The 18,843-nt window shown below is 47.4% G+C and overlaps 1 protein-coding gene across 2 annotated transcripts in view; it reads left to right on the top strand.

Annotated features, from left to right (window-relative positions):
- Window positions 1–18,843, top strand: part of stxbp5l (syntaxin binding protein 5L) — a 96,763-nt gene that overhangs the window by 70,122 nt on the left and 7,798 nt on the right. The window contains exons 19-21 of one of the 2 annotated variants that reach the window (XM_067254225.1): window positions 1,448–1,516; window positions 2,966–3,031; window positions 13,145–13,324. In XM_067254225.1, the coding sequence (XP_067110326.1) occupies window positions 1,448–1,516; window positions 2,966–3,031; window positions 13,145–13,324 (315 nt within the window). The remainder of the gene's footprint in view (window positions 1–1,447; window positions 1,517–2,965; window positions 3,032–13,144; window positions 13,325–18,843) is intronic. The other variant, XM_067254233.1, reaches the window with a different exon arrangement.

The raw sequence follows: 18,843 nt of genomic DNA, 5'->3' as shown, positions 1-18,843 counted from the left end.
ACAACAACATGCCAGGGATCACAGTGTGACCTAGGTTGCATGTGACAGGCTGCATTTCACGGTGGCATTATGTGCATGTTGTCATTTGATTTCTCTGTTCTCTTTCTGTCAGTCCTGCTTGAGTCCTGCTCTTAACGAGGGGCCCCAGTGGTGTCCCTCACAGACCCTCACCCGTCACCTACTAATCTGGACTGGTGCTGGTACAGAACTGTGACTACATCAATCCTAGCCCCCCTTTTGCTCTGCTCACTCAATCCCTGTTTGGGTGTGGACGCTCACAGGCAAAGCCACCCAATCGTCAAGCATACACACACGCACGCACGCACACACACACACACACACACACACACTATTAACCTCCATCACATAACTGTCCCTGAACTGAAGACAGGAACACAAGAATATGAACCAAAATAAACATATTTTTTTGTTTACTCTGAAATAACCTTTCCTGTCATTTTGGTACCCCAGATACTTCATTTGATGTCAGGGTTTAAAACCCCCGCTTCTATCGAAAATAGAGCGTTTTTAAATCTTGTGTAGCTAACTCCCACAAGCCTACCTGAAGAAGCCGTAGCGCTATTCAGTACTTTGTTATGGCAGGGTTCAGGTGGGAGGGCGAGTGACTTAGAGGGCTTTGAATTCTCTCTTCATGCGCCGGTTGCGTAAGCCCCTTTACGGAACGGAGCGAGCTTCTAAAACGGCTCTTTTGTCGAGTCTCACTGGGTAGCTTCCGTCAAATCAGCCCTGAGAAGAATCCTAAACATGTGAATCTCTCCCCCCCCTGCTCCCCCCCTGCTCCGCCCTGGCCCCCTCCTCTCCCCCCCCCCCCCCACCCCCCCCCCCCCCCGAGAGACTCACCTCCTCTGGTCTGAACACCGTCCTTTTAGATGTTGTTGCCGCCCTGCATATTAATGTTTCTGTCAGTTCCTCCATCTCACAGTTACTGATGATTTCTACACCCGTGGTTCGATTTTTAGGTACATTAACTTGTGTGCTGTATATGATAGATTATTTTTTATATATGAAGGAACCCAGCTTCAGCTGTAGGGCATGGGAGGTAATGACTGTTGTTAGGCCGACTTTGTCCATGTTCATTTAGACTTTTTTTTAAGGCTAAATTATGACGAGACAGGGATTTTGTATTCCGGTGGGATTCATTTTAGGGTCACTCTCCATTCCTATGCGACGATAATCTGCCCTTCTGCGATTATTTGAATAAATAAGTCAGTTTGGAACCTGGGTTTCTCTGTCTGTTTCTCCCTTTATACTAACTGGATTGCTGCTTGCTCTCACTTTTTTTCACTCTGGGCCTTTTGTGTTCTTTTCTCTCCCTCCTCCTCCCCTCCACCCTCCTCCCCTCCACCCTCTCCCCCTCCACCCTCTCCCCCTCCACCCTTTTGGTGACTGTGTGGCTGCTGCTGTGGGCATGCGGGCCTCCTGGCAGACTTTTGCATGCGCGGCCTGTCTAACCTTTATTCAGATTCAAAGAAAAGGATCCGTACGTCCTACCAGAGTAAGTCAGGCCTTCCTGAAGGCCGGGGGGGATCGGGGACGGGACGCGCTGGGACCTGGGGGACAGGGGGACAGGGGGAGGAGGACTTCGAGACTCACTAGAAAGATCACTGGAAATGACAGAGGAATGACGTAGTGACATTTTCAGAGTCTCGTCCGAAAACACTCAGTTATTAGAAGACCAGTGGAAGGTGAGATGTTTGTGTTCCAGTCATGTCCTAGCGCGTCGGTAAGTCCTTCTGCCCACGTGTCCCCCTGATTTCGTACCCTGTGTAGTCAGTGGAGTACATACTATGCTATTTGGGTGACACACATGAGTTTTCTATACAAGACACTAATTAACATAGCACAGAAAGTCCAGTGAATACATTTCCAATAGATTATTAGGCACACTGTTCCATGGCAAAATAATATGTTCACTTTTCATAGCTGAGTACAAAGGTTTCATAATGTTCTTCTTAATTAGAGATGGGATCAGAGTATTCCATTTGTATTACTTACTGTTTCAATGATCCATAGAACAGTTCCCGTACGAGATATGGTTCCCGGATTAATTAATGCTACTGAAACTTCTTTGGCTTTTTGTTTCATTGTAGTCCATCAAAGTGTAAGATGTCTGTAACACGAGCTCCCTAGTGATACTGGTATACTCAGCATGAAAAGTGTATTTTGAAACAGAGGAATGTATCCCAAATCAATATCGTTTACAGGTATGGTATTTTTTAAGTATTACTTCTGCAAAGTTTTTTGTTTTGTTTTTATTAGCAAAATGGTAATTTTAACGATCAATTCCGAAAATCCTCACCTGTATTTATCCTATTTGCCCTTCTACCCTCCTCAATTGTGTTTGTCTGATTGAGGCCTGCACTGCTTAGATTTAGCCACAAGTACGACATCAACAGCGATGCGTAATCCGGGAGCACTGAAGCTTGCTTCTGTAGACGAGGGAATGCTGTACATGGGCATTTACAGTCTCACTGTACGCAATCGGAGATCAGAAATGAGCCCAGTGCTTCCAGTCAGAGCAGAGCAGGTTTCATCATGTGTCGTGTTCATATCCACTGATGCTGATGGTGTGCTAAGATAATCCTAAACTCTCAGACTGGATTTCTAAACGCCTCAGTGTTATAATTGAAGTGAACATGAGGCACTGACGGATAATGGCAGCAGTCAATTTATCAAACACGTAGGATTAAATTGTTCCCACGTCGTCAGTAGCGACTGCAAATATGTCAGATAGACATGAGAGACATTCATGAAAGTAGAAATAAAAAATTCAAAAAAGGAATCCTCTCTGTTGTTTCAGGGTTGAAAAACAATCACAGCCAGGCATCATATGTGTGCGTGACCTGCTGTGTGACCGTATCCATGACCTTATCCATGACCGTATCCACGTGTAACGTGTCTCTCTCTGTCCCACCTCCCCTCTCTCCCTCGCTGTGGGCTGCAGGCCTTACGGAACTGTCCGACAACCAGGTGTCTCTGGACATGGAGAGAAGCAGGTCCCCCACATCAGGTAAGGCTGCACTCGCTCTCTCACACACACACACACATGCACACCTGTGTGTGTCCCTTACTTGAACACACACGCATTCCAAACCCACTTGAACTCTTTGAAGTGTCACCTCTGTTTGACTGTGTTTGGATGCTTTTCTTCAACAGCACAGGGCCCTATGGGGGTATGGACACTGCACCTGGGAACGGAGTGCCTTGTAACCTGAACTGAATGTTGCTAGTGCAAATATGTCATTCGAAATGCAGGTGTCACACTCATCTTTTGTCACCTGCCAAGCATCGGATGCAAACATTCCTAATCTCAGATGAGAAATGAGACAATCGATGCCCCCTCTGTCTTCAACATCACTGTGGGGCTGTTTATCAATCAGGGCTGGAGTCAGTAAAAGTAACAGATACTGCGGATTCTGAGAATTTTAGAGCCTTGATAATGAATCTTGGCAAAGTTTAAGCTGTTTTCCATTATCTGAGACACTAATTAACGGAGAGAGAGAGGGAGAGGGAGAGGGAGAGGGAGAGGGAGGGAGGGAGGGAGGGAGGGAGGGAGGGAGGGAGGGAGGGAGGGAGGGAGGGAGGGAGGGAGGGAGGGAGGGAGGGAGGGAGGGAGGGAGGGAGGGAGGGAGGGAGGGAGGGAGGGAGGGAGGGAGGGAGGGAGGGAGGGAGGGAGGGAGGAGAGAAGGAAATGAGAGAGCATGCTTGAGAGCAAGAGATAATTAAATAAAGGGGAGAGAGAGAGGGAGGGACAAAGAGATGGGTAGCCTCCAGGGCTACGAGATGAATGTGTTTGAGCAAGTCGGCCAATGAGTGCAGAGCTCCAGGCCATGCGCCACACACTGATCTTGGATCAGAGAATTGGTTGTAACACTGCAAGTGTGTAGAGTGTGTGTGTGTGCGTTTCTGTGCGTGTCAGACATTCAGTCGGAAAAAACATGTTCCTCTCACTCCCTATCTGCTCCCTCTCTCTCTGTTCTCACCATCACTCTCCCATGCTCGGAGCTAACCAGCTGTGTCTCCGAGTTGAGGAATTGCCAGGGTTAAGGCTGTGATATATTCCCTAATACTCCACAGAAGTAGGGGGTGAGGACGCCACTAGGTACGGCAGGGCCGGCCTGGAGGAACTAAAAGTGTTGTGGTGCTGTTGGTGTAATGTCTAGATTTGCTTCTGTAATAAAGTTAAAGCCGTGGGTATGCCTTGTTCAAGCTTCCTAGAATGAAAGGCAGTATGTGAGATTAGGGTTAATTTACCTATCTTTAAATATTTTTAAAAGACCGTTAAATTAAACATGCTGCTTATTTAATTGCAGGATTCGTTTTGAGGATTTGCATAGATGACATAAATCTAGAAGAGTTCAGAATGTATACTGCTCGGAATGTGTTTGTTAATGTATATTGGCGGAAGGGAGGATAAAGGATCAGAGGAATGGGGTGAGAGAGACAAAGGAGGGATAGAGAGAGTGTGATAAAGAGACAGAAGGAGAGAGAGAGGGGAGAGAAAGGAGAGACAGAGAAACAGACAGAGAGAGGTGTGGATGGAGAGAGACTGTAAAGAGCCTCAGCCGCAGTGATTTGTATCCAGGGGAGTTGCTTTGTCCCTGACACACACTGGGAGGAATATTCAAACCTAAAAGGTCAACAAGTCCAACCGTGGTGTGTGTGTGCGCGCGTGTGTGTGTGTGTCGTAGAATGCCAGATATTCTGTTCGACCTGCTGTGTTCTTTCAGCTCCATCTGTTCTGTACGGCTCTGCTTTAATGACAGAGGGAAGGCCGTCCCTGTGTCTCTAGACTGAGTGGACCTGACTGGCCTGATGGACAGGGATCATTAGAGTCCCAACTCAGCGGAGGGAAAAGTGCTCTTGACATTCATGTTGCTCAACAACAAGACCAAAGTCTAATGAGGTTTAAACCCATGTTGATCCGGGTAAATCGTAACAGCTTTGGGATTGTTGATTGTGCTAAACGAGGTCTAAAACACTGCTGGTGTGCCTCAAAATCCAGACATCGCTGAGTGGATGTGTGTCGGGATGTGTAAGTGCTTGCGTGCGTGTGGTCTCGTCTCTCCAGGGACCTGCCTGATCCTTCAGTCTGTCCTGTTGTTTGATGTGTACTCCTGTGAAGCCCCACACAAGCGTCTGTACGGGGTTACTTTGCCCAGACGAGATGCCCAGGGAGGAAGTGAAGGAACGTGGAATTTGCAAGCACTCAAGCAGACTCCTAACGGACCTTTTTTTGTTTCAGGGGACAAGAAATGCACTTGATCTCTCCAACCTGTCAGCGAAACGAAAATCGTTTGAAAGTTTTAGTTTTTTTCCGCCTCGTTCCGATGGGGAAGTTTTTGGTGTAAAAGACGGTGTGAGAGAGGTAGAGAGGCTAGGAGGGGCGGAGGATGAGTTTGCTACAGCTTGGCCGTTCTAATGAATGAGCTGTTTCTCCTTAGAGACAGAGATCGATGAGGGCGTGTGTGTTCTCACTGACGTCAGCGTCGGCAGACTACTTCTATCTTCCTGTTTGTTTTTGTTTCTTGTCCTCTTGTCTGGGAGACTGTGTATATGAGGACGGTGCCATTCCACGTGAATATTTCACGAGTCCATAAGATGTTTTTTTTTTTTGCGGCCGGTTTTGGAGATGTACCGTATACTGTATATGCTTTTGGAAAACCAATTTGCCGTAAGTGTTTGCATTATGGATGAGGACGCTGGCTGCTGGTAGCAGAGCAGGGTTAGTGTGTTTATGCAGAGCTTTGCCCTGGGACCTCTTTGTTGTGTAGATGATATCGAGAGGAACCATGATGGAGTCGCCCTGCTTTTGACCCTAGAAATCCCTCGGCTGTCTGTATAGGGTGTCGAGATGGTTCTCTGTCAAGATCTCAACACCATTTATCTGACCTTACCATTTTTCAACAAGCTTGTTGAAAGCCTCTTGGTGGTTTGAAGAGCAAAACTCGGGGATCACTGGTGTCCTCACCCTGACTGACTTACACGGGGGGGGGGGGCATCAGATAGGATGGTGACTTGGAGATGTATTATTTGAGGTTGGCATGGGACACCAATCAGAAGTGTTTAGAGGAAGGATGTATATAGTGCAGGATGAATATAAAAAGGTAGAGGCAAGAGGAGATGGACAGATGAAAGTCCCAGCGAGTCTCTCGCTCACTCGGTCATCGTTCGTTATCCACCAACTTCTTCAAATCTAGTGTCCCTGCCCGTCCTCTGTCTGCTCCTGCAACGCCGTCCCTGCTGTGTCTGTCCAAGGACAACCCAGTCCTGGAGGAGTGTCTTCCCTCTCTTCATGACCTGCCTTAGCACAGCCTGCCACCGGCACCCTGACCCCACCGCCCCCCTCCCCCCCACCGCCCCCTCCCCCCCACCGCCCCCCTCCCCTCCACCGCCCCCTCCCCCCCACCCCCCCACCACCACCGTCCCTCCTTTTTTGTCATTACGCCATATAATTGGTCCTGCTGGTCTTTGAAGTTGTTCTTCCTCGTCTGGCCTCCTTCCCTCCAGACGTTGTTTGTGTTGTGGAGTGTCTTGTTTGGTCTGGCTCTGTGTTTTTTGTTGTTGTTTTTAACAGCAGAGCAGAGACAAACTTGGGTCCTGTTGACTCGGACAGGTGGTGAGGTGAGCTAACGAGCAACCGTGGCAGAGAGAAGGTTGTGACTAGATATATATATATATATATATATATATATATATATAGAGGGAGAGGGGGGGGATAGGGGGAGAGGGAGAGAGGGGGAGAGGGGGAGAGGGGGAGAAGCCAGCCTTCAGGGAAGAGAGGTTGGTGGAGGTGTCAGAGTGTGGAGCTGATTTCACCTGCCTGGTCTCTCGCTGCGCTTTTCTGCTTTTAACGAGGAACCAGAATGAAACTCGATCCTGCTGACGTTTTTCGGCTTCCACGAGTCGTCTGGCCGCTGCTTTGTCATCAGCGAGGAGGTAGAATGAAGCATGTTGAGCTTGTGAAGGGCTGCTGTAGCAGGGAAATAGAGCGAGATGTTTCCTGCTCGGAAAGCTCAGAGAAACATTCTCATCTGGGAGACTTTCAGAAACATTATAGAGTTTTTTCAGCGAGAACTAAAGTACAGTATGTGTGATGTGAATCATGGCAATTAGTCTTTCAGACAACTTTCTGTCCTACCAATTATGATACTATTTTAAACAATGCTTTTTGTTGGTGTGTAGTTGTAGTTGTCTATAAGTAGTTTTAGTTTTGATGTCCTTCCAACTGCTGTTGTCATCGTCGTAGCAGTGAACGGTACAGTAGTAGTTGTAGTTGCATGGTTGTACGACATCCACCTCAGAATCAACTGTAACCCTGACAACTGTAACCGTGACTTCTCCTGTTCAATTCTGTTCGTCGTGTGTTTCTCCCTCCTGACAAACCTGTTGTTTTTGTTCTGTCGGATTTCCTGTTCCAGTTCCTTACCCATCCTCCCTTCACAATGACCCCCGTGTCCTGCCCGAAGCTGTGGCTAATCTGAGGGCCAGTCACTGCAGCCCAGTGTTTTACTTGCTGGACAATGGTAAGAAGAGGGAGCCGTGCCGGGCCCCCTGGTGCCTCGCTCAGAGACCCCCCTGGGGGAGTGGGGTTGTGGGGGGAGGACGTACGGGGGAGGGAGGGCTGGATGCAGGGTGGGAAGGGGGGGGTGGGAGGTCGATTCGTTGCATGCTAGCACTCGTAGGGGTTTTTCCCCAAGGCTGTTTGTCCCCAGCTTTGACATCGTGACCCACCTACCATGTGTGTATAGACGATCACAGTCTCAGCCCCGGCTGTAGGGGGTGATGTGTGTGTGTGTGTCTTTAGTGTGGTGGTCTGTGGTCTTGCATCGTCCATCGGCAGCTGTGAGGGCGGGTGAGGGGAGAGGGACTGCCCCCCTCCCCCTGGTCCTTCGGCTTCTCTCTGGTCGACATCCTCATGCAGCTCATCCATGCGCCATCTCCTCTACGTGTCTTCATTGCCCTCCATCGCAGGCCTCACTTGTCGGTCCTCACAGGCCTCACCTGTTGGTCCTCACAGGCTTCACCTCTTGGTCCTCACAGGCCTCACCTGTCGGTCCTCACAGGCCTCACCTGTTGGTCCTCACAGGCCTCACCTGTTGGTCCTCAAAGGCCTCACCTGTTGGTCCTCACAGGCCTCACCTGTTGGTCCTCACAGGCTTCACCTGTTGGTCCTCACAGGCCTCACCTGTCGGTCCTCACAGGCCTCACCTGTTGGTCCTCACAGGCCTCACCTGTTCGTCCTCAAAGGCCTCACCTGTTCGTCCTCACAGGCCTCACCTGTCGGTCCTCAAAGGCCTCACCTGTTCGTCCTCACAGGACACCCTTTGTCTGATCTTCATTTACAAAAACCCATCTCCGCTGTGACTCCGTCTAACATGCCAGTGTTTGTCAGCTGTGAGTGTCTCTAACTGCACGGACTAACTGATGTCGCACTGTGCTGCAGAAATACAGCTTCAGATATGTAGTACTGATCAAAATAGGCCACTTTCCTCATATGGAATGCATTGTAAAGATTCGTCTCATGATTGTGTACACTGTACACTAAACCTCTGTTGAGAAGGTTAAAAAATAATATATTAAAATGTAAAATTTGTTTCCCATTGACCGTAACCTGACATTTAGAGGTACATCAACAGGCTTAACGATACTGTTTTCTATTATATTCATATTACTGATAGTACTGAGTTACAAATGGCATTTCCCCATTGCTACAGGTTAATGAAAAACACAATTAGCTCCCTCAAATGCAAATCCTGTTATTAGTTCAAAAGGCATTGTTGTTGAAAAAACTCCAAACTATTCAAACATGTTTCATCCAGCATAGGTATCCCCACGTGGATTTTGTAAAATGGCACAGGCTCACAAAGAAAATGATTTAGAAAGTGCACCAGACAACATTTAATAACAACACTACTGGAACACTATAATCTTTTAGTTTTGTCCCTCCATTGTTACACAATTTTCATTGCATGTTGGCTCCAGCATCAGGACATTGTTGATTATAACACACACACACACACACACACACTCGGGCTAGTAATCTTAAGGTTACCGGTTCGATTCCCGGCTGTGCCAAATGACGTTGTGTCCTTGGGCAAGGCACTTCACCCTACTTGCCACAGGGGGAATGTCCCTGTACTTACTGTAAGTCACTCTGGATAAAAGCGTCTGCTAAATGAGTAAATGTAATCTAATTAACAATCCTAATCTGATAGGCTTTACCTGAGGAACTGGAAGGCACACTTTATTGATCTTGGAATGCTATTTCAGCACTGCCGCTACTATAACACGCTTAACGGGAGAACATTTCATTCAAATCAAAATCCAGTTCGATTTCTGTGTTACCAGCAAAGTAAATCACCCCCAAACGACTCCCACTGCAATTATACTTTTATACGACCGTGTCTGACAACAGTGAGCAAATACGTCATTACTGAAATCTGAACATCTTAAACTTTTATCCTCTGAGGTGTTATCACCAAAACAGACTATTTTTCGGGCAATTTTGAGGTCTAAAATGCCTGTGATTTCATAATGAACATGTAGCATGTTGAATCCGCTCTCCAGTAACCACTGTAACTAAGAGAAGAGCGTTTTCCACACCGTCACCAGGAACACGTGTCACAGAGGCTTTATGATGCATCATGGTTCTAATGGTTCTAATGGTTCATCGTCCATACACCCGGACCATCCTTTAGTCCCCGACACGGCCAGTGTCTTCATGGTGTGTCATCTGAATCTGTGGGGGGGGATGGGGGGGCTACTAGGGGGGGGAGAACTGCCCATCAATCTCAACATGTACCTTTGCAGTTCTGTAGCTACTGCAAAATGCTTGCAAAATGTTGAACTTTTTCTTTATTTACTCTGTGTGATTGTGGTCTTTGTATCGCTCATGGTGTTAGTTTTTGTTTCCTACGTTTGAACCCCAGGCTTGAGTGGATCCCCTAGAACCAGCTGTCAATTCAGTCGAAACAAACCAACACAATCCACAGCCAAAAGACTTAGAGTAGTCGCTTATGACCTCAAAAGATGGTCGAAAGACAAGTTTGAGAGCTTGTGCAACAGACCCAGGACTACATAGGCCTGCATAGACATTTTCCAAATATATAATTGGTTCCCTGATCCCAGTGAAATAGCAGGAGCGCTGGCCTGGGAACATCATAGAGCATGTTCAGTACGGTATTTTGGAAATGGAAAAAATTGCATCTGCCTGCCATGTGCAACTGCACACCTTCTGCACGTTCTTGGTTATGTTGATTTCAATTTTCTTCGTTTCGGTTTTGTTGGTTTGTTTTTCGGTTCTGCATCTTTTGAGTTTTAAGTTTTGATTTCTTTTTTTTCTTTTCTTTTTTTTTGCTTTGAAAAGATTAACTGCTCCTTTCTTTCCTATTTCTTTTGTTTCAGTTAAGGGATCCGGCAGAAAGTTAAGCCTGCCAACAGATCTTAAGACTGATCTTGGTACGGTAGGCAGAAGCCAGCAGTATTCACTTCTGTTCAATTGATTCATTTACTTTCCGCTTTTGTCCTGTTATCTTCAGACACTACTTCTAAATCTCTTTAATATCCTGTCCTCAATCAAAGTAGTTTTCTTCACTCAATCAAAGTATTTTCCTATCATTCACTTCCTGCTCTTGACCAGATCATAAGACTGTTGGTCTGTCGTGTTTGTCCTTCTTGATCTTTCTATACGTATTTCGTTTTAATCTTTCGCATTTGTTTATCGTACATTTTGCAAGTGTTTCCAAAGGTGAATTGTACTGTAGCTCATGTCCATATCTGGTGGAGGTTTCTCTCTAAACTTGCTCTATCGCGATTGGATCATCTTCTGTCACAGCCTTACTCCATTGTGATTGGACCATGCTCTATCTCCAGACAGCCTTGCTGTATTGTAACTGGACCATTCTATACCTCCTAACAGCCTCGCTTCATTGTAATTGGACCATCTCTTTTCCTCAATCGATCTTACTCCATTTTGACTGGACCATTGACTGAACACTTCCCAGAACATCTCTATAACTTCTACACGCCACTAAATCACAGGTGTCCTGCCATGCTTCAGCTGTGTCACACATACACCACTCCTAACAACCTTTACTCATGAACACTAAATATGCCAACGGAAATGTAACTTTTGTGACTCAATAACCACTTTCCTTAACAGGTATATAACATGTGATCAGTGGGGCTGAGGCATTATTGAAATATAAGTGGACGAGACAACCTTCAGAAGAGTAGGATCAAATACATGTAGGATAAAAACAAACTGTCAGGGATGTTCCTGTATGGGGCATTCATAGTGTACTGATGACTAAAAAGCGTTGGTAATTTAAGTCTACCCCCCCCCCCCCCCCCCCCCCAATATATAATTTCTCAATCATTAAGTTACATCAAGACACAGGAGATCCATAGGACGTACTACCAGGAGGAAATGCATATACTTTGCTTGGTCACAGGCCCACTTGAAATAATATTAAAAGTAATGTAATTAAGCTGAATATGATACTAGCAGCTGTTAGTCATTAAAATAGAACGCAGTACATCTGCTTGTCTGTACAAAGTGGGACTGTTCTTTGCTGATTATACTAGAGAGAGAGAGAGAGAGAGACAGAGAGAGAGACAGAGAGAGAGACAGAGAGAGTGAGACGGAGAGAGAGACGGAGGGAGAGAGACAGAGACGGAGAGAGAGACAGAGAGAGAGACACGGAGAGAGAGACATAGAGAGAGAGTGATGCGTGTTTGTCTGTGTGATCAGGTGTGTGTCTGTGAGGGGGGGGGGGAGGGGGGGTACAGGGTAATTTTCCTGCGGTGGAACAGCTTCCTGCAGGCTGAACCAGGGCAAGCTACCGACTCCCTACATTTCTGAAACCGATTCACAATAGCAAGGCTGCCATCCACGGCTTAGTCCTGAGGCTTGGTGTCTGGCAGCCCGCCACAGCCCTCCTCTCACCCTGAGCCCCTGGGCCCTGAGCCCCTGGGCCCCTGAGCCCCTGGGCCCCTGAGCCCCTGAGCCTGCCCTCGGACAGCCTCCTGGGAACCTGCCCCAGAGGCGCATGCGGACTGGGCGGCACCCAGAGCTTTTCATCCTCACTTTGAAGAGGAGTCACATCTGCATCGATTGGCTTAACACGGGATTTGGGGATACGGAATCGTTTCGAATGGCAGTAGCCACTGATAAAGAGAACCTCGTTGATGTACGGTTTGGTAAATGTAAAAATTCCCAGACGAACTACAGTTTCCGTCGAAGGAGACGGGTGAAGGTTTGGCTGCGTTGTCGTGGGAACAGTGGTTCAAGGAAAGGCTGAGGTTTTGTTTACTTGACTGCCACGAACAGTGTTCCTGCGCCCTTGTCATGGGCTGCTAATGAGCTTTACAGCTCTCCTGACAGTGTTGAGGGTCTTTGTCTGGCTGTCTGAGCAGACAGGAGCACCAAGAACAGGAGCCATTTTGTTTTTCTCTGCATCATTTGCATATAGCACTTGGCACAGTAAAACATTTTACTTACTTAAGGATATGAAGACAGAGATATGGAAAGATAGACCCCTTCGCACACACACACACTTACACACACACACATGCACATTTACACAAATACCACATCTCATTTCCTTTTATGTTTTTACAACTTGCCATAAAAACATTCTGCTCATAACAACGGGTAAAAAATGGTGAGCTAGCAACCTGGGCACTTCTCTAAAGTGGAAGAAATAGAGACAGGGAAAGACCTGGTACCATCTTAGAGGGAAAGACACAAAGTGGGGATGAAAACCTCCTTTTTCTAATGCCTGATCCTACCCACTGAGTCAGCTACCATCATCTGTTCATTTCTTCTTTCGTTGGTTTTGGCATGGATGGAATGAGGTTGCTCCAACTGTTTGCTTCTCTATTCTCTCCAACTTTCCGATCTCTCCCGCTCCCTCACTCACACACTCTCCAGCTCACAACATCTCTCTAACCCTCACTCACACACTCCCCTCTTTCTCTCAACCTCGTTTTTTAAAATTTCACCAACCTTGTCCTAATACAGTTTTGTTTCGTTAACCTTTCTCCTCCTTTTTTCGTTTCTTTTGTAATTTTTTATTCTTTCCTTAAGTTCTCTGCTAATGCTTTGCCATTGTTGCAGATCATGTCAATGGACATTGCACTAGCCCCACGTCCCAGCCCTGCTCAGCCGGGAAGCCGCGTGCCCCGGCCTGTCCTGAGGGCTCTCGGCTGGCCCGGAGAGGGCCAGGAAGACCGCCCTTCCGAAAGGCCCAGTCCGCCGCTTGCATGGAGATCTCTTTGCCTGTTTCCCACACGGAAGGTGTGTGCTTGTCTACATCCCTCCCCTATCCTCCTCCTCCTCCTCCTCTCCTCCTCTTCTTACCGGCCCCGATGCATGCAGACCGGTCCTTCGGGGAGGGGGAATGTGGGGGAGGGCTGGGGCAGTAGAGTGATTGTTCCAGTGTGGGTTTGAAATGATTCCATCGTGCCTTTTTATCTCTTGATTGTCTCTGATGCGGTCAAACTGCCTAATTTATTTTTTGTCTTTTGGTTTTTGTACTGGTAGTGTTGGGATATTGTTGTGTTGTCTGTTTCTTACCAAGTGTTAACCTACTCAGCTCATGAAGGGTGTTTGAGGGCAGAGACATCGCTGATGAAGAAAAACAGCAACACGTGCTGTTGCTTTACATTTATCTCTAAGGATATTTAAGTTTGAGTAATTATTACTTTCATATCCAGATCAAAGTTGATTGGAAGAGAACACGTTTCATTCCCTATACAGGTCAGCTCTCATATAATCCATCTGACCTCGTTTGTCAGTCACACCCTCACTTCTTTCCCCAACATCACGATGTCTGTCAGTCCTGTCACAACACACACATTTCCTCCGCCCTCTGTACAACCCATTCACCACGTGTCTGTGGGTGTTTGTGTGGCATACTGTAAGTCTGTGTCTATGTGTGAGTGTGTACGTGATACACAATGTTCAGCACAATAGGAGTTTTAAACAGTATGTATGTGAATATATATTGTATGGACAGTATGTAAATGTATATTTAATCTGTGCCTATTGTTATCTCCTCTGTTTCCTTAGAATGCCTTACACTACTAGCATGAGTATTTACCATACTGCCTACAGAGAGATATGTGCATTGGTTTCTCGCTACAGGTCCTTTAAATGTTCAATTTCAAAGCGTAGAATGTCTATGAGATCTGTCTGCCTAGAATATGTCAAGCGAAGAGTCACTCCTTTCAGCTTGTTTTGTTTTAACGTTTGCCTCCCTTCAAATGCCGAGGGGAAAATGGCCGCTGTCAGGATGTTCCTCAACATCCCATTATCTGGAATAACACACTCGTTACTGCGACGGACGGAGAAAGCAGTCCACTCCTTGTTTTCCCTTCATCCCGCCAATTACCTGGACGAAATGCGTGTCCCACGATCAGACAAAGCCTGTCATAATTTCTCCTCGGCGCACAGTTTACCCGTCTTTCCTTTCCCTCTGTAATAGCTTACCTCTCAGGGCCAAACCATTTACTCTAAATGGACAATAATGACGGCAAAACGTTTCGAGAGAGCAACACTGGAGCAAGCCGTGCTCTTAATCCTGGAAATGTTAGATTCGCAAATGTAATTTTCTGGGGTGTTTGTCCAGACTGGGCAATCGAGGAAGCGGCTTAACTAAATGAATGTTTCACGTGCGCACAACGCCACAATAACAGACCCTTAACACGGAGAGAAGCGCCGTTTTACAGCCGTCTTTAAGCATGGATTAGTGGGACAGCCTCAGCCCACAGACCCATGCTTCAGAACACGCCTGATAGAGATCCAGTTGTAGTCTTCCCAATTACCTCCAAGTACATACTAGCTGATACGCATAATTACAGTTGTATAGCAACTGCTGTTATTATACAAGCGCAACAGCATAATGTTTAGAAGTGCTTTACATGTTAAATAGCTCGCTCAGAACGACCAGACTGGGAGTTGCTGCAAGTCTCTGCAAAGACTTTTTGAGAAGCCCTTCGGAAACAAAACTAGGCCTAGATGGTCTGGTGATCGTGACTCGACAGGATTACTAGGCAGCACTGGTGCAGTCAGGACGAGCTTACAACTCCACAGGTGACAGAGGACAAGTGACGGTTTCCAAAATGTCACGGTCGGCCACCTGGCGCTTCATGTGAGGGGCTGTCGCACTGCGAGGGCGTCAGACGGACAGCCAGGCAGGTTGGGAACGTTGGCAGGCAAGCCTCTGTTCCAGTAAGCCTGCTTAATAGCTGCACGCCGTGGAGAATCTCAGTCCAATCGCGTCTCTCGTTGGCAAGTGGAGGACGATGGCGAAGCGAATCACTGAAGGGCAAAACAAGGACGATGCTAGGTGGTTTTACCTGAACACACACACACATGATACACGGTTAAACATGCATAGGGGCATTCTGGACAAGCGCTATCATTGTGAACATACAGTGTAACAAACAACATTAGGGGGAAGACATTAATAGGAGGTAGTTATGCTGTGTTCCCCATCAACATGCTCTGGATGTTTCATTCTGGATGTTGGCCACAGTCAAGGCCCATTAGTCGTTTAGCAGACGCTCTTATCCAGAGCGACTTACAGTAAGTACAGGTAGGGTGAAGTGCCTTGCCCAAGGACACAACATCATTTGTCACAGCCTGGAATCGATCTGGCAACCTTCTGATTACTAGCCTGATTCCCTAACCGTTCAGCCACCTGACTTCCTTTTGAAATTGAGAATGACTTGGCTATGTGCCATTTCTCCTGATCTAGAATGCTAAGAAGGCCCTTTTGAGAGAGCAAGAGCTGTGCGGCCTTTTGTAGGAAGAGCAGAAAAGGAACGTTACACATCCCAGGCCTTCAAAAACATCTCAGATTCCATCGTTTAGAGATCTTTATACCGTATGTTAGGATATGTTAAAAGAAGGGTGGCATGACTACAACAGTCAACGGCTGGTCTCCGCTGTTTCCAAACCGTCAAGAAAACGCAGCATCCTCCTGTTCGTTTTTCTCTGCAGACCTCCGTTTATAACGCGCTTCCCATGTCACACAGGCCCACCCTTCACCCCTCTGGTTGGCTGCCAGAGCCGGGTTACCACGGCGATGCACCAGCAGGGTCACTGGAATAATTAAAGGTCAACAAGCGGTGCGAGGCATGGAGACACGCTAACGAGGCCCACACGCCGGGCTCGACGGTGGAGGAGAGAAAGGCCAGAGGACTCGCACAACATAAACAACATCGCCACGCCTGCTAGGAAATCCTGCACGCTGTTATGAAACATTACATCCCCACAACACAAGTGGAGGATGATTAAGACCCTGCCTGATCAGCCAGTACGGGTCATATCCATTCACCGCTTGGATACATGTTGGAGTTTGCGGATTCAAAGATTTGTGACTGCAGCACTAGCGTACTGGGTAAAAGACATACAGTATCATATGTAGGGAGTCAGATGGCTGAGCGGTTAGGGAACCGGGCTAGTAATCTCAAGGTTGCCAGTTCGATTCCCGTCCGTGCCAAATGACGTTGTGTCCTTGGGCAAGGCACTTCACCCTACTTGCCTCGGGGGAAATGTCCCTGTACTTACTGTAAGTCGCTCTGGATAAGAGCGTCTGCTAAATGACTAAATGTAAATGTGGAAATTACAGCTAGATATTTGTTGAAATTTGATTGACATTAAGTGCTGGCTACAATCAGCCTATACCTACCACTTATTTTCACCTTGACAGATATCCGTGAGCCAGGAACACACATTTCCAAAGGCGTCTGTCCTTGTCTATCCACTGTGTGTGTGTGTGTGTGTGTGCTTGTCTGTCACTAAAACATAGCCTTCTCTCCCATTCCCTCCCTTCTCTGTCCCTACGCCCCTCTCAGCCCTCTAGGGGAGCATGTGTCCTGTCAGAGTGCCAGTGTGCGTGACTTTCATTAGCCGTTCCCCGCAGGCTCCGTCGTGCTCAAACACACCCCAGCGACACACGGGCAAAAATGAGCTGCCACTCTCGCCAGTTTCGCAGACCTGACGACAAAAGCCATTAAGTTCCTCTCGGCGCTAGCGGCGTTTTAGCGCTGAATACTCCCACAGCCTTTGCAACAGCCCAGGGATACATTACAGCTTATCAACGTATCGATCGAGCTCAGGACACGTGTGGAACTCGTCTCGTACGATCCAAGCTACGCAGAGTGTGTCCAGCTACCCGGGCCTATACCAGAGTGGGGTGGTTGATGGTGGAGTTGGGGGGGAGCCAACAATCATGTGATGAGTTTCAGTTGGAGAATAAGTTGTCTATCTCTGTCTTTCTCTCTTACTTTCTCTCTTCGTTCTAATGATGCTTCCTCCCGGCTCAGTTGTCTCTTTTCTTTCCCTCTCTGTCGATCTGTCTTTCTCTGGCCCTGGCCTCTGTCTGTCTTGTCTTGTCTGTGGACCGCCTGCCCGCCTGCCTGCCTGCCTGCCTGGCTGGCTGGTTGGCTGGTTGTGGGGGTATGGGGCTGGGGTTGACTAGGTTATGCATCCAGGAGAGCAATGCTTCAGCAGTTACACGGAGTCAGTATGTACTCCCACGACGAGCACCACACCCCGTCCTACTGTTGGAGCGAGAGAGGTAAGGGGGCGCACACCGCAGACAAATGGCGTCCCACTGTCCAGCTCCGTGCGTCCGTGCGTCCTGTGGTCCCTGTCTCTGTCCTGTCCAAAGATGTTCAGAGACACTCGCTTGCTGTCCCGGAGGCCTCGGGCTGAACATGTCCATGCTAATCACTGTCTCGCTCTCTGTGGCTGTCTGCCCAGACGAGTGTGTGTCTCAGGTAGCTGTATTTGTGTGTGTGTGTGTGTGTGTGTGTAGTTTTCTCGATAGAATGTTTGCATGCTCACAACAGATACCTGTTATGTGCTATATGTTCAGTTGATCTTGTTTCCCCACTCATGATAAGGTGAAACTATATATAAAACTAAGGGGTTGGTGTGTTATCTGTGAATTATTTATAGAATTGTTCTCCATGTCTACTTCACATACAATTAACAGTAAACCATGGACCATGTACCAATACGGGACTGTTGTTAAATTGTGAAAGCTGCTGTTTCTCAAAGCCTTTGCAGGCAACCCATAGCCCGGATCTAAATAATTGAGAAGTGCATGAATCATTCTCGGGAAATACAGAAATGCTTTTTTTGATGGAGGCTAAATCTATAAATATATAATGGAGAATCTTGAACGACTAGCAATCGAAGGGGTCAGCAAAAATGTGTAGTTGGTGTGACTGCGTGTGTGTGTGTTTACGAGTGTTACAAGTGTGTGTCAGAGAGTGCAAGAAAGAGTGTGTGTTCGGAGGCGAGCAGGGAGTGTTAAAGCCTCAAACAGGAAGTTGGACAAATTACAACCAACAAAATGTTTCCCCTACATGTCGTGCGTGCTCTCTGCCGTTGGCCCACAAATGGATGAGTCATTCCTGTGTTTTGTCTCGATGGATTCAACTGTAACCGAGCTACAGCTGTGACTTCATTTCCGAGAGTGTGAAAATGGTGTGATTGGTCTCTGGCTCCCCTTCTGTCTGTCACAGCGTCATGATCGCTCTGCTTCTCTGTCAAGCTCCTTTTGGCTCCTGTTCTCCTGTTTCTATGTACAGGCCATGTCATACTGTGTCATCTCTCTCTGTCTTTTTCCCCCCACGGTCTTACTTACTTTCCTTGTCTCTTCTTCCCTCCCTCTGTTCGTTTGTTCTCTTTTCGCTCTGCTCATCCTCTTTGCCGTCTCTCTGTCTATCTCCTCTTCTCTCCTCACACATCTCTTCTCATTCCCCATTTTCTCGATCTACCTTATCTCCAAACCCTCC

The sequence above is a fragment of the Osmerus mordax genome, chromosome 2 (genome assembly GCF_038355195.1).
Source record: "Osmerus mordax isolate fOsmMor3 chromosome 2, fOsmMor3.pri, whole genome shotgun sequence".
In the NCBI taxonomy this organism is placed as follows: domain Eukaryota; kingdom Metazoa; phylum Chordata; class Actinopteri; order Osmeriformes; family Osmeridae; genus Osmerus; species Osmerus mordax.
This window is presented reverse-complemented; position numbering and strand designations above follow the sequence as displayed.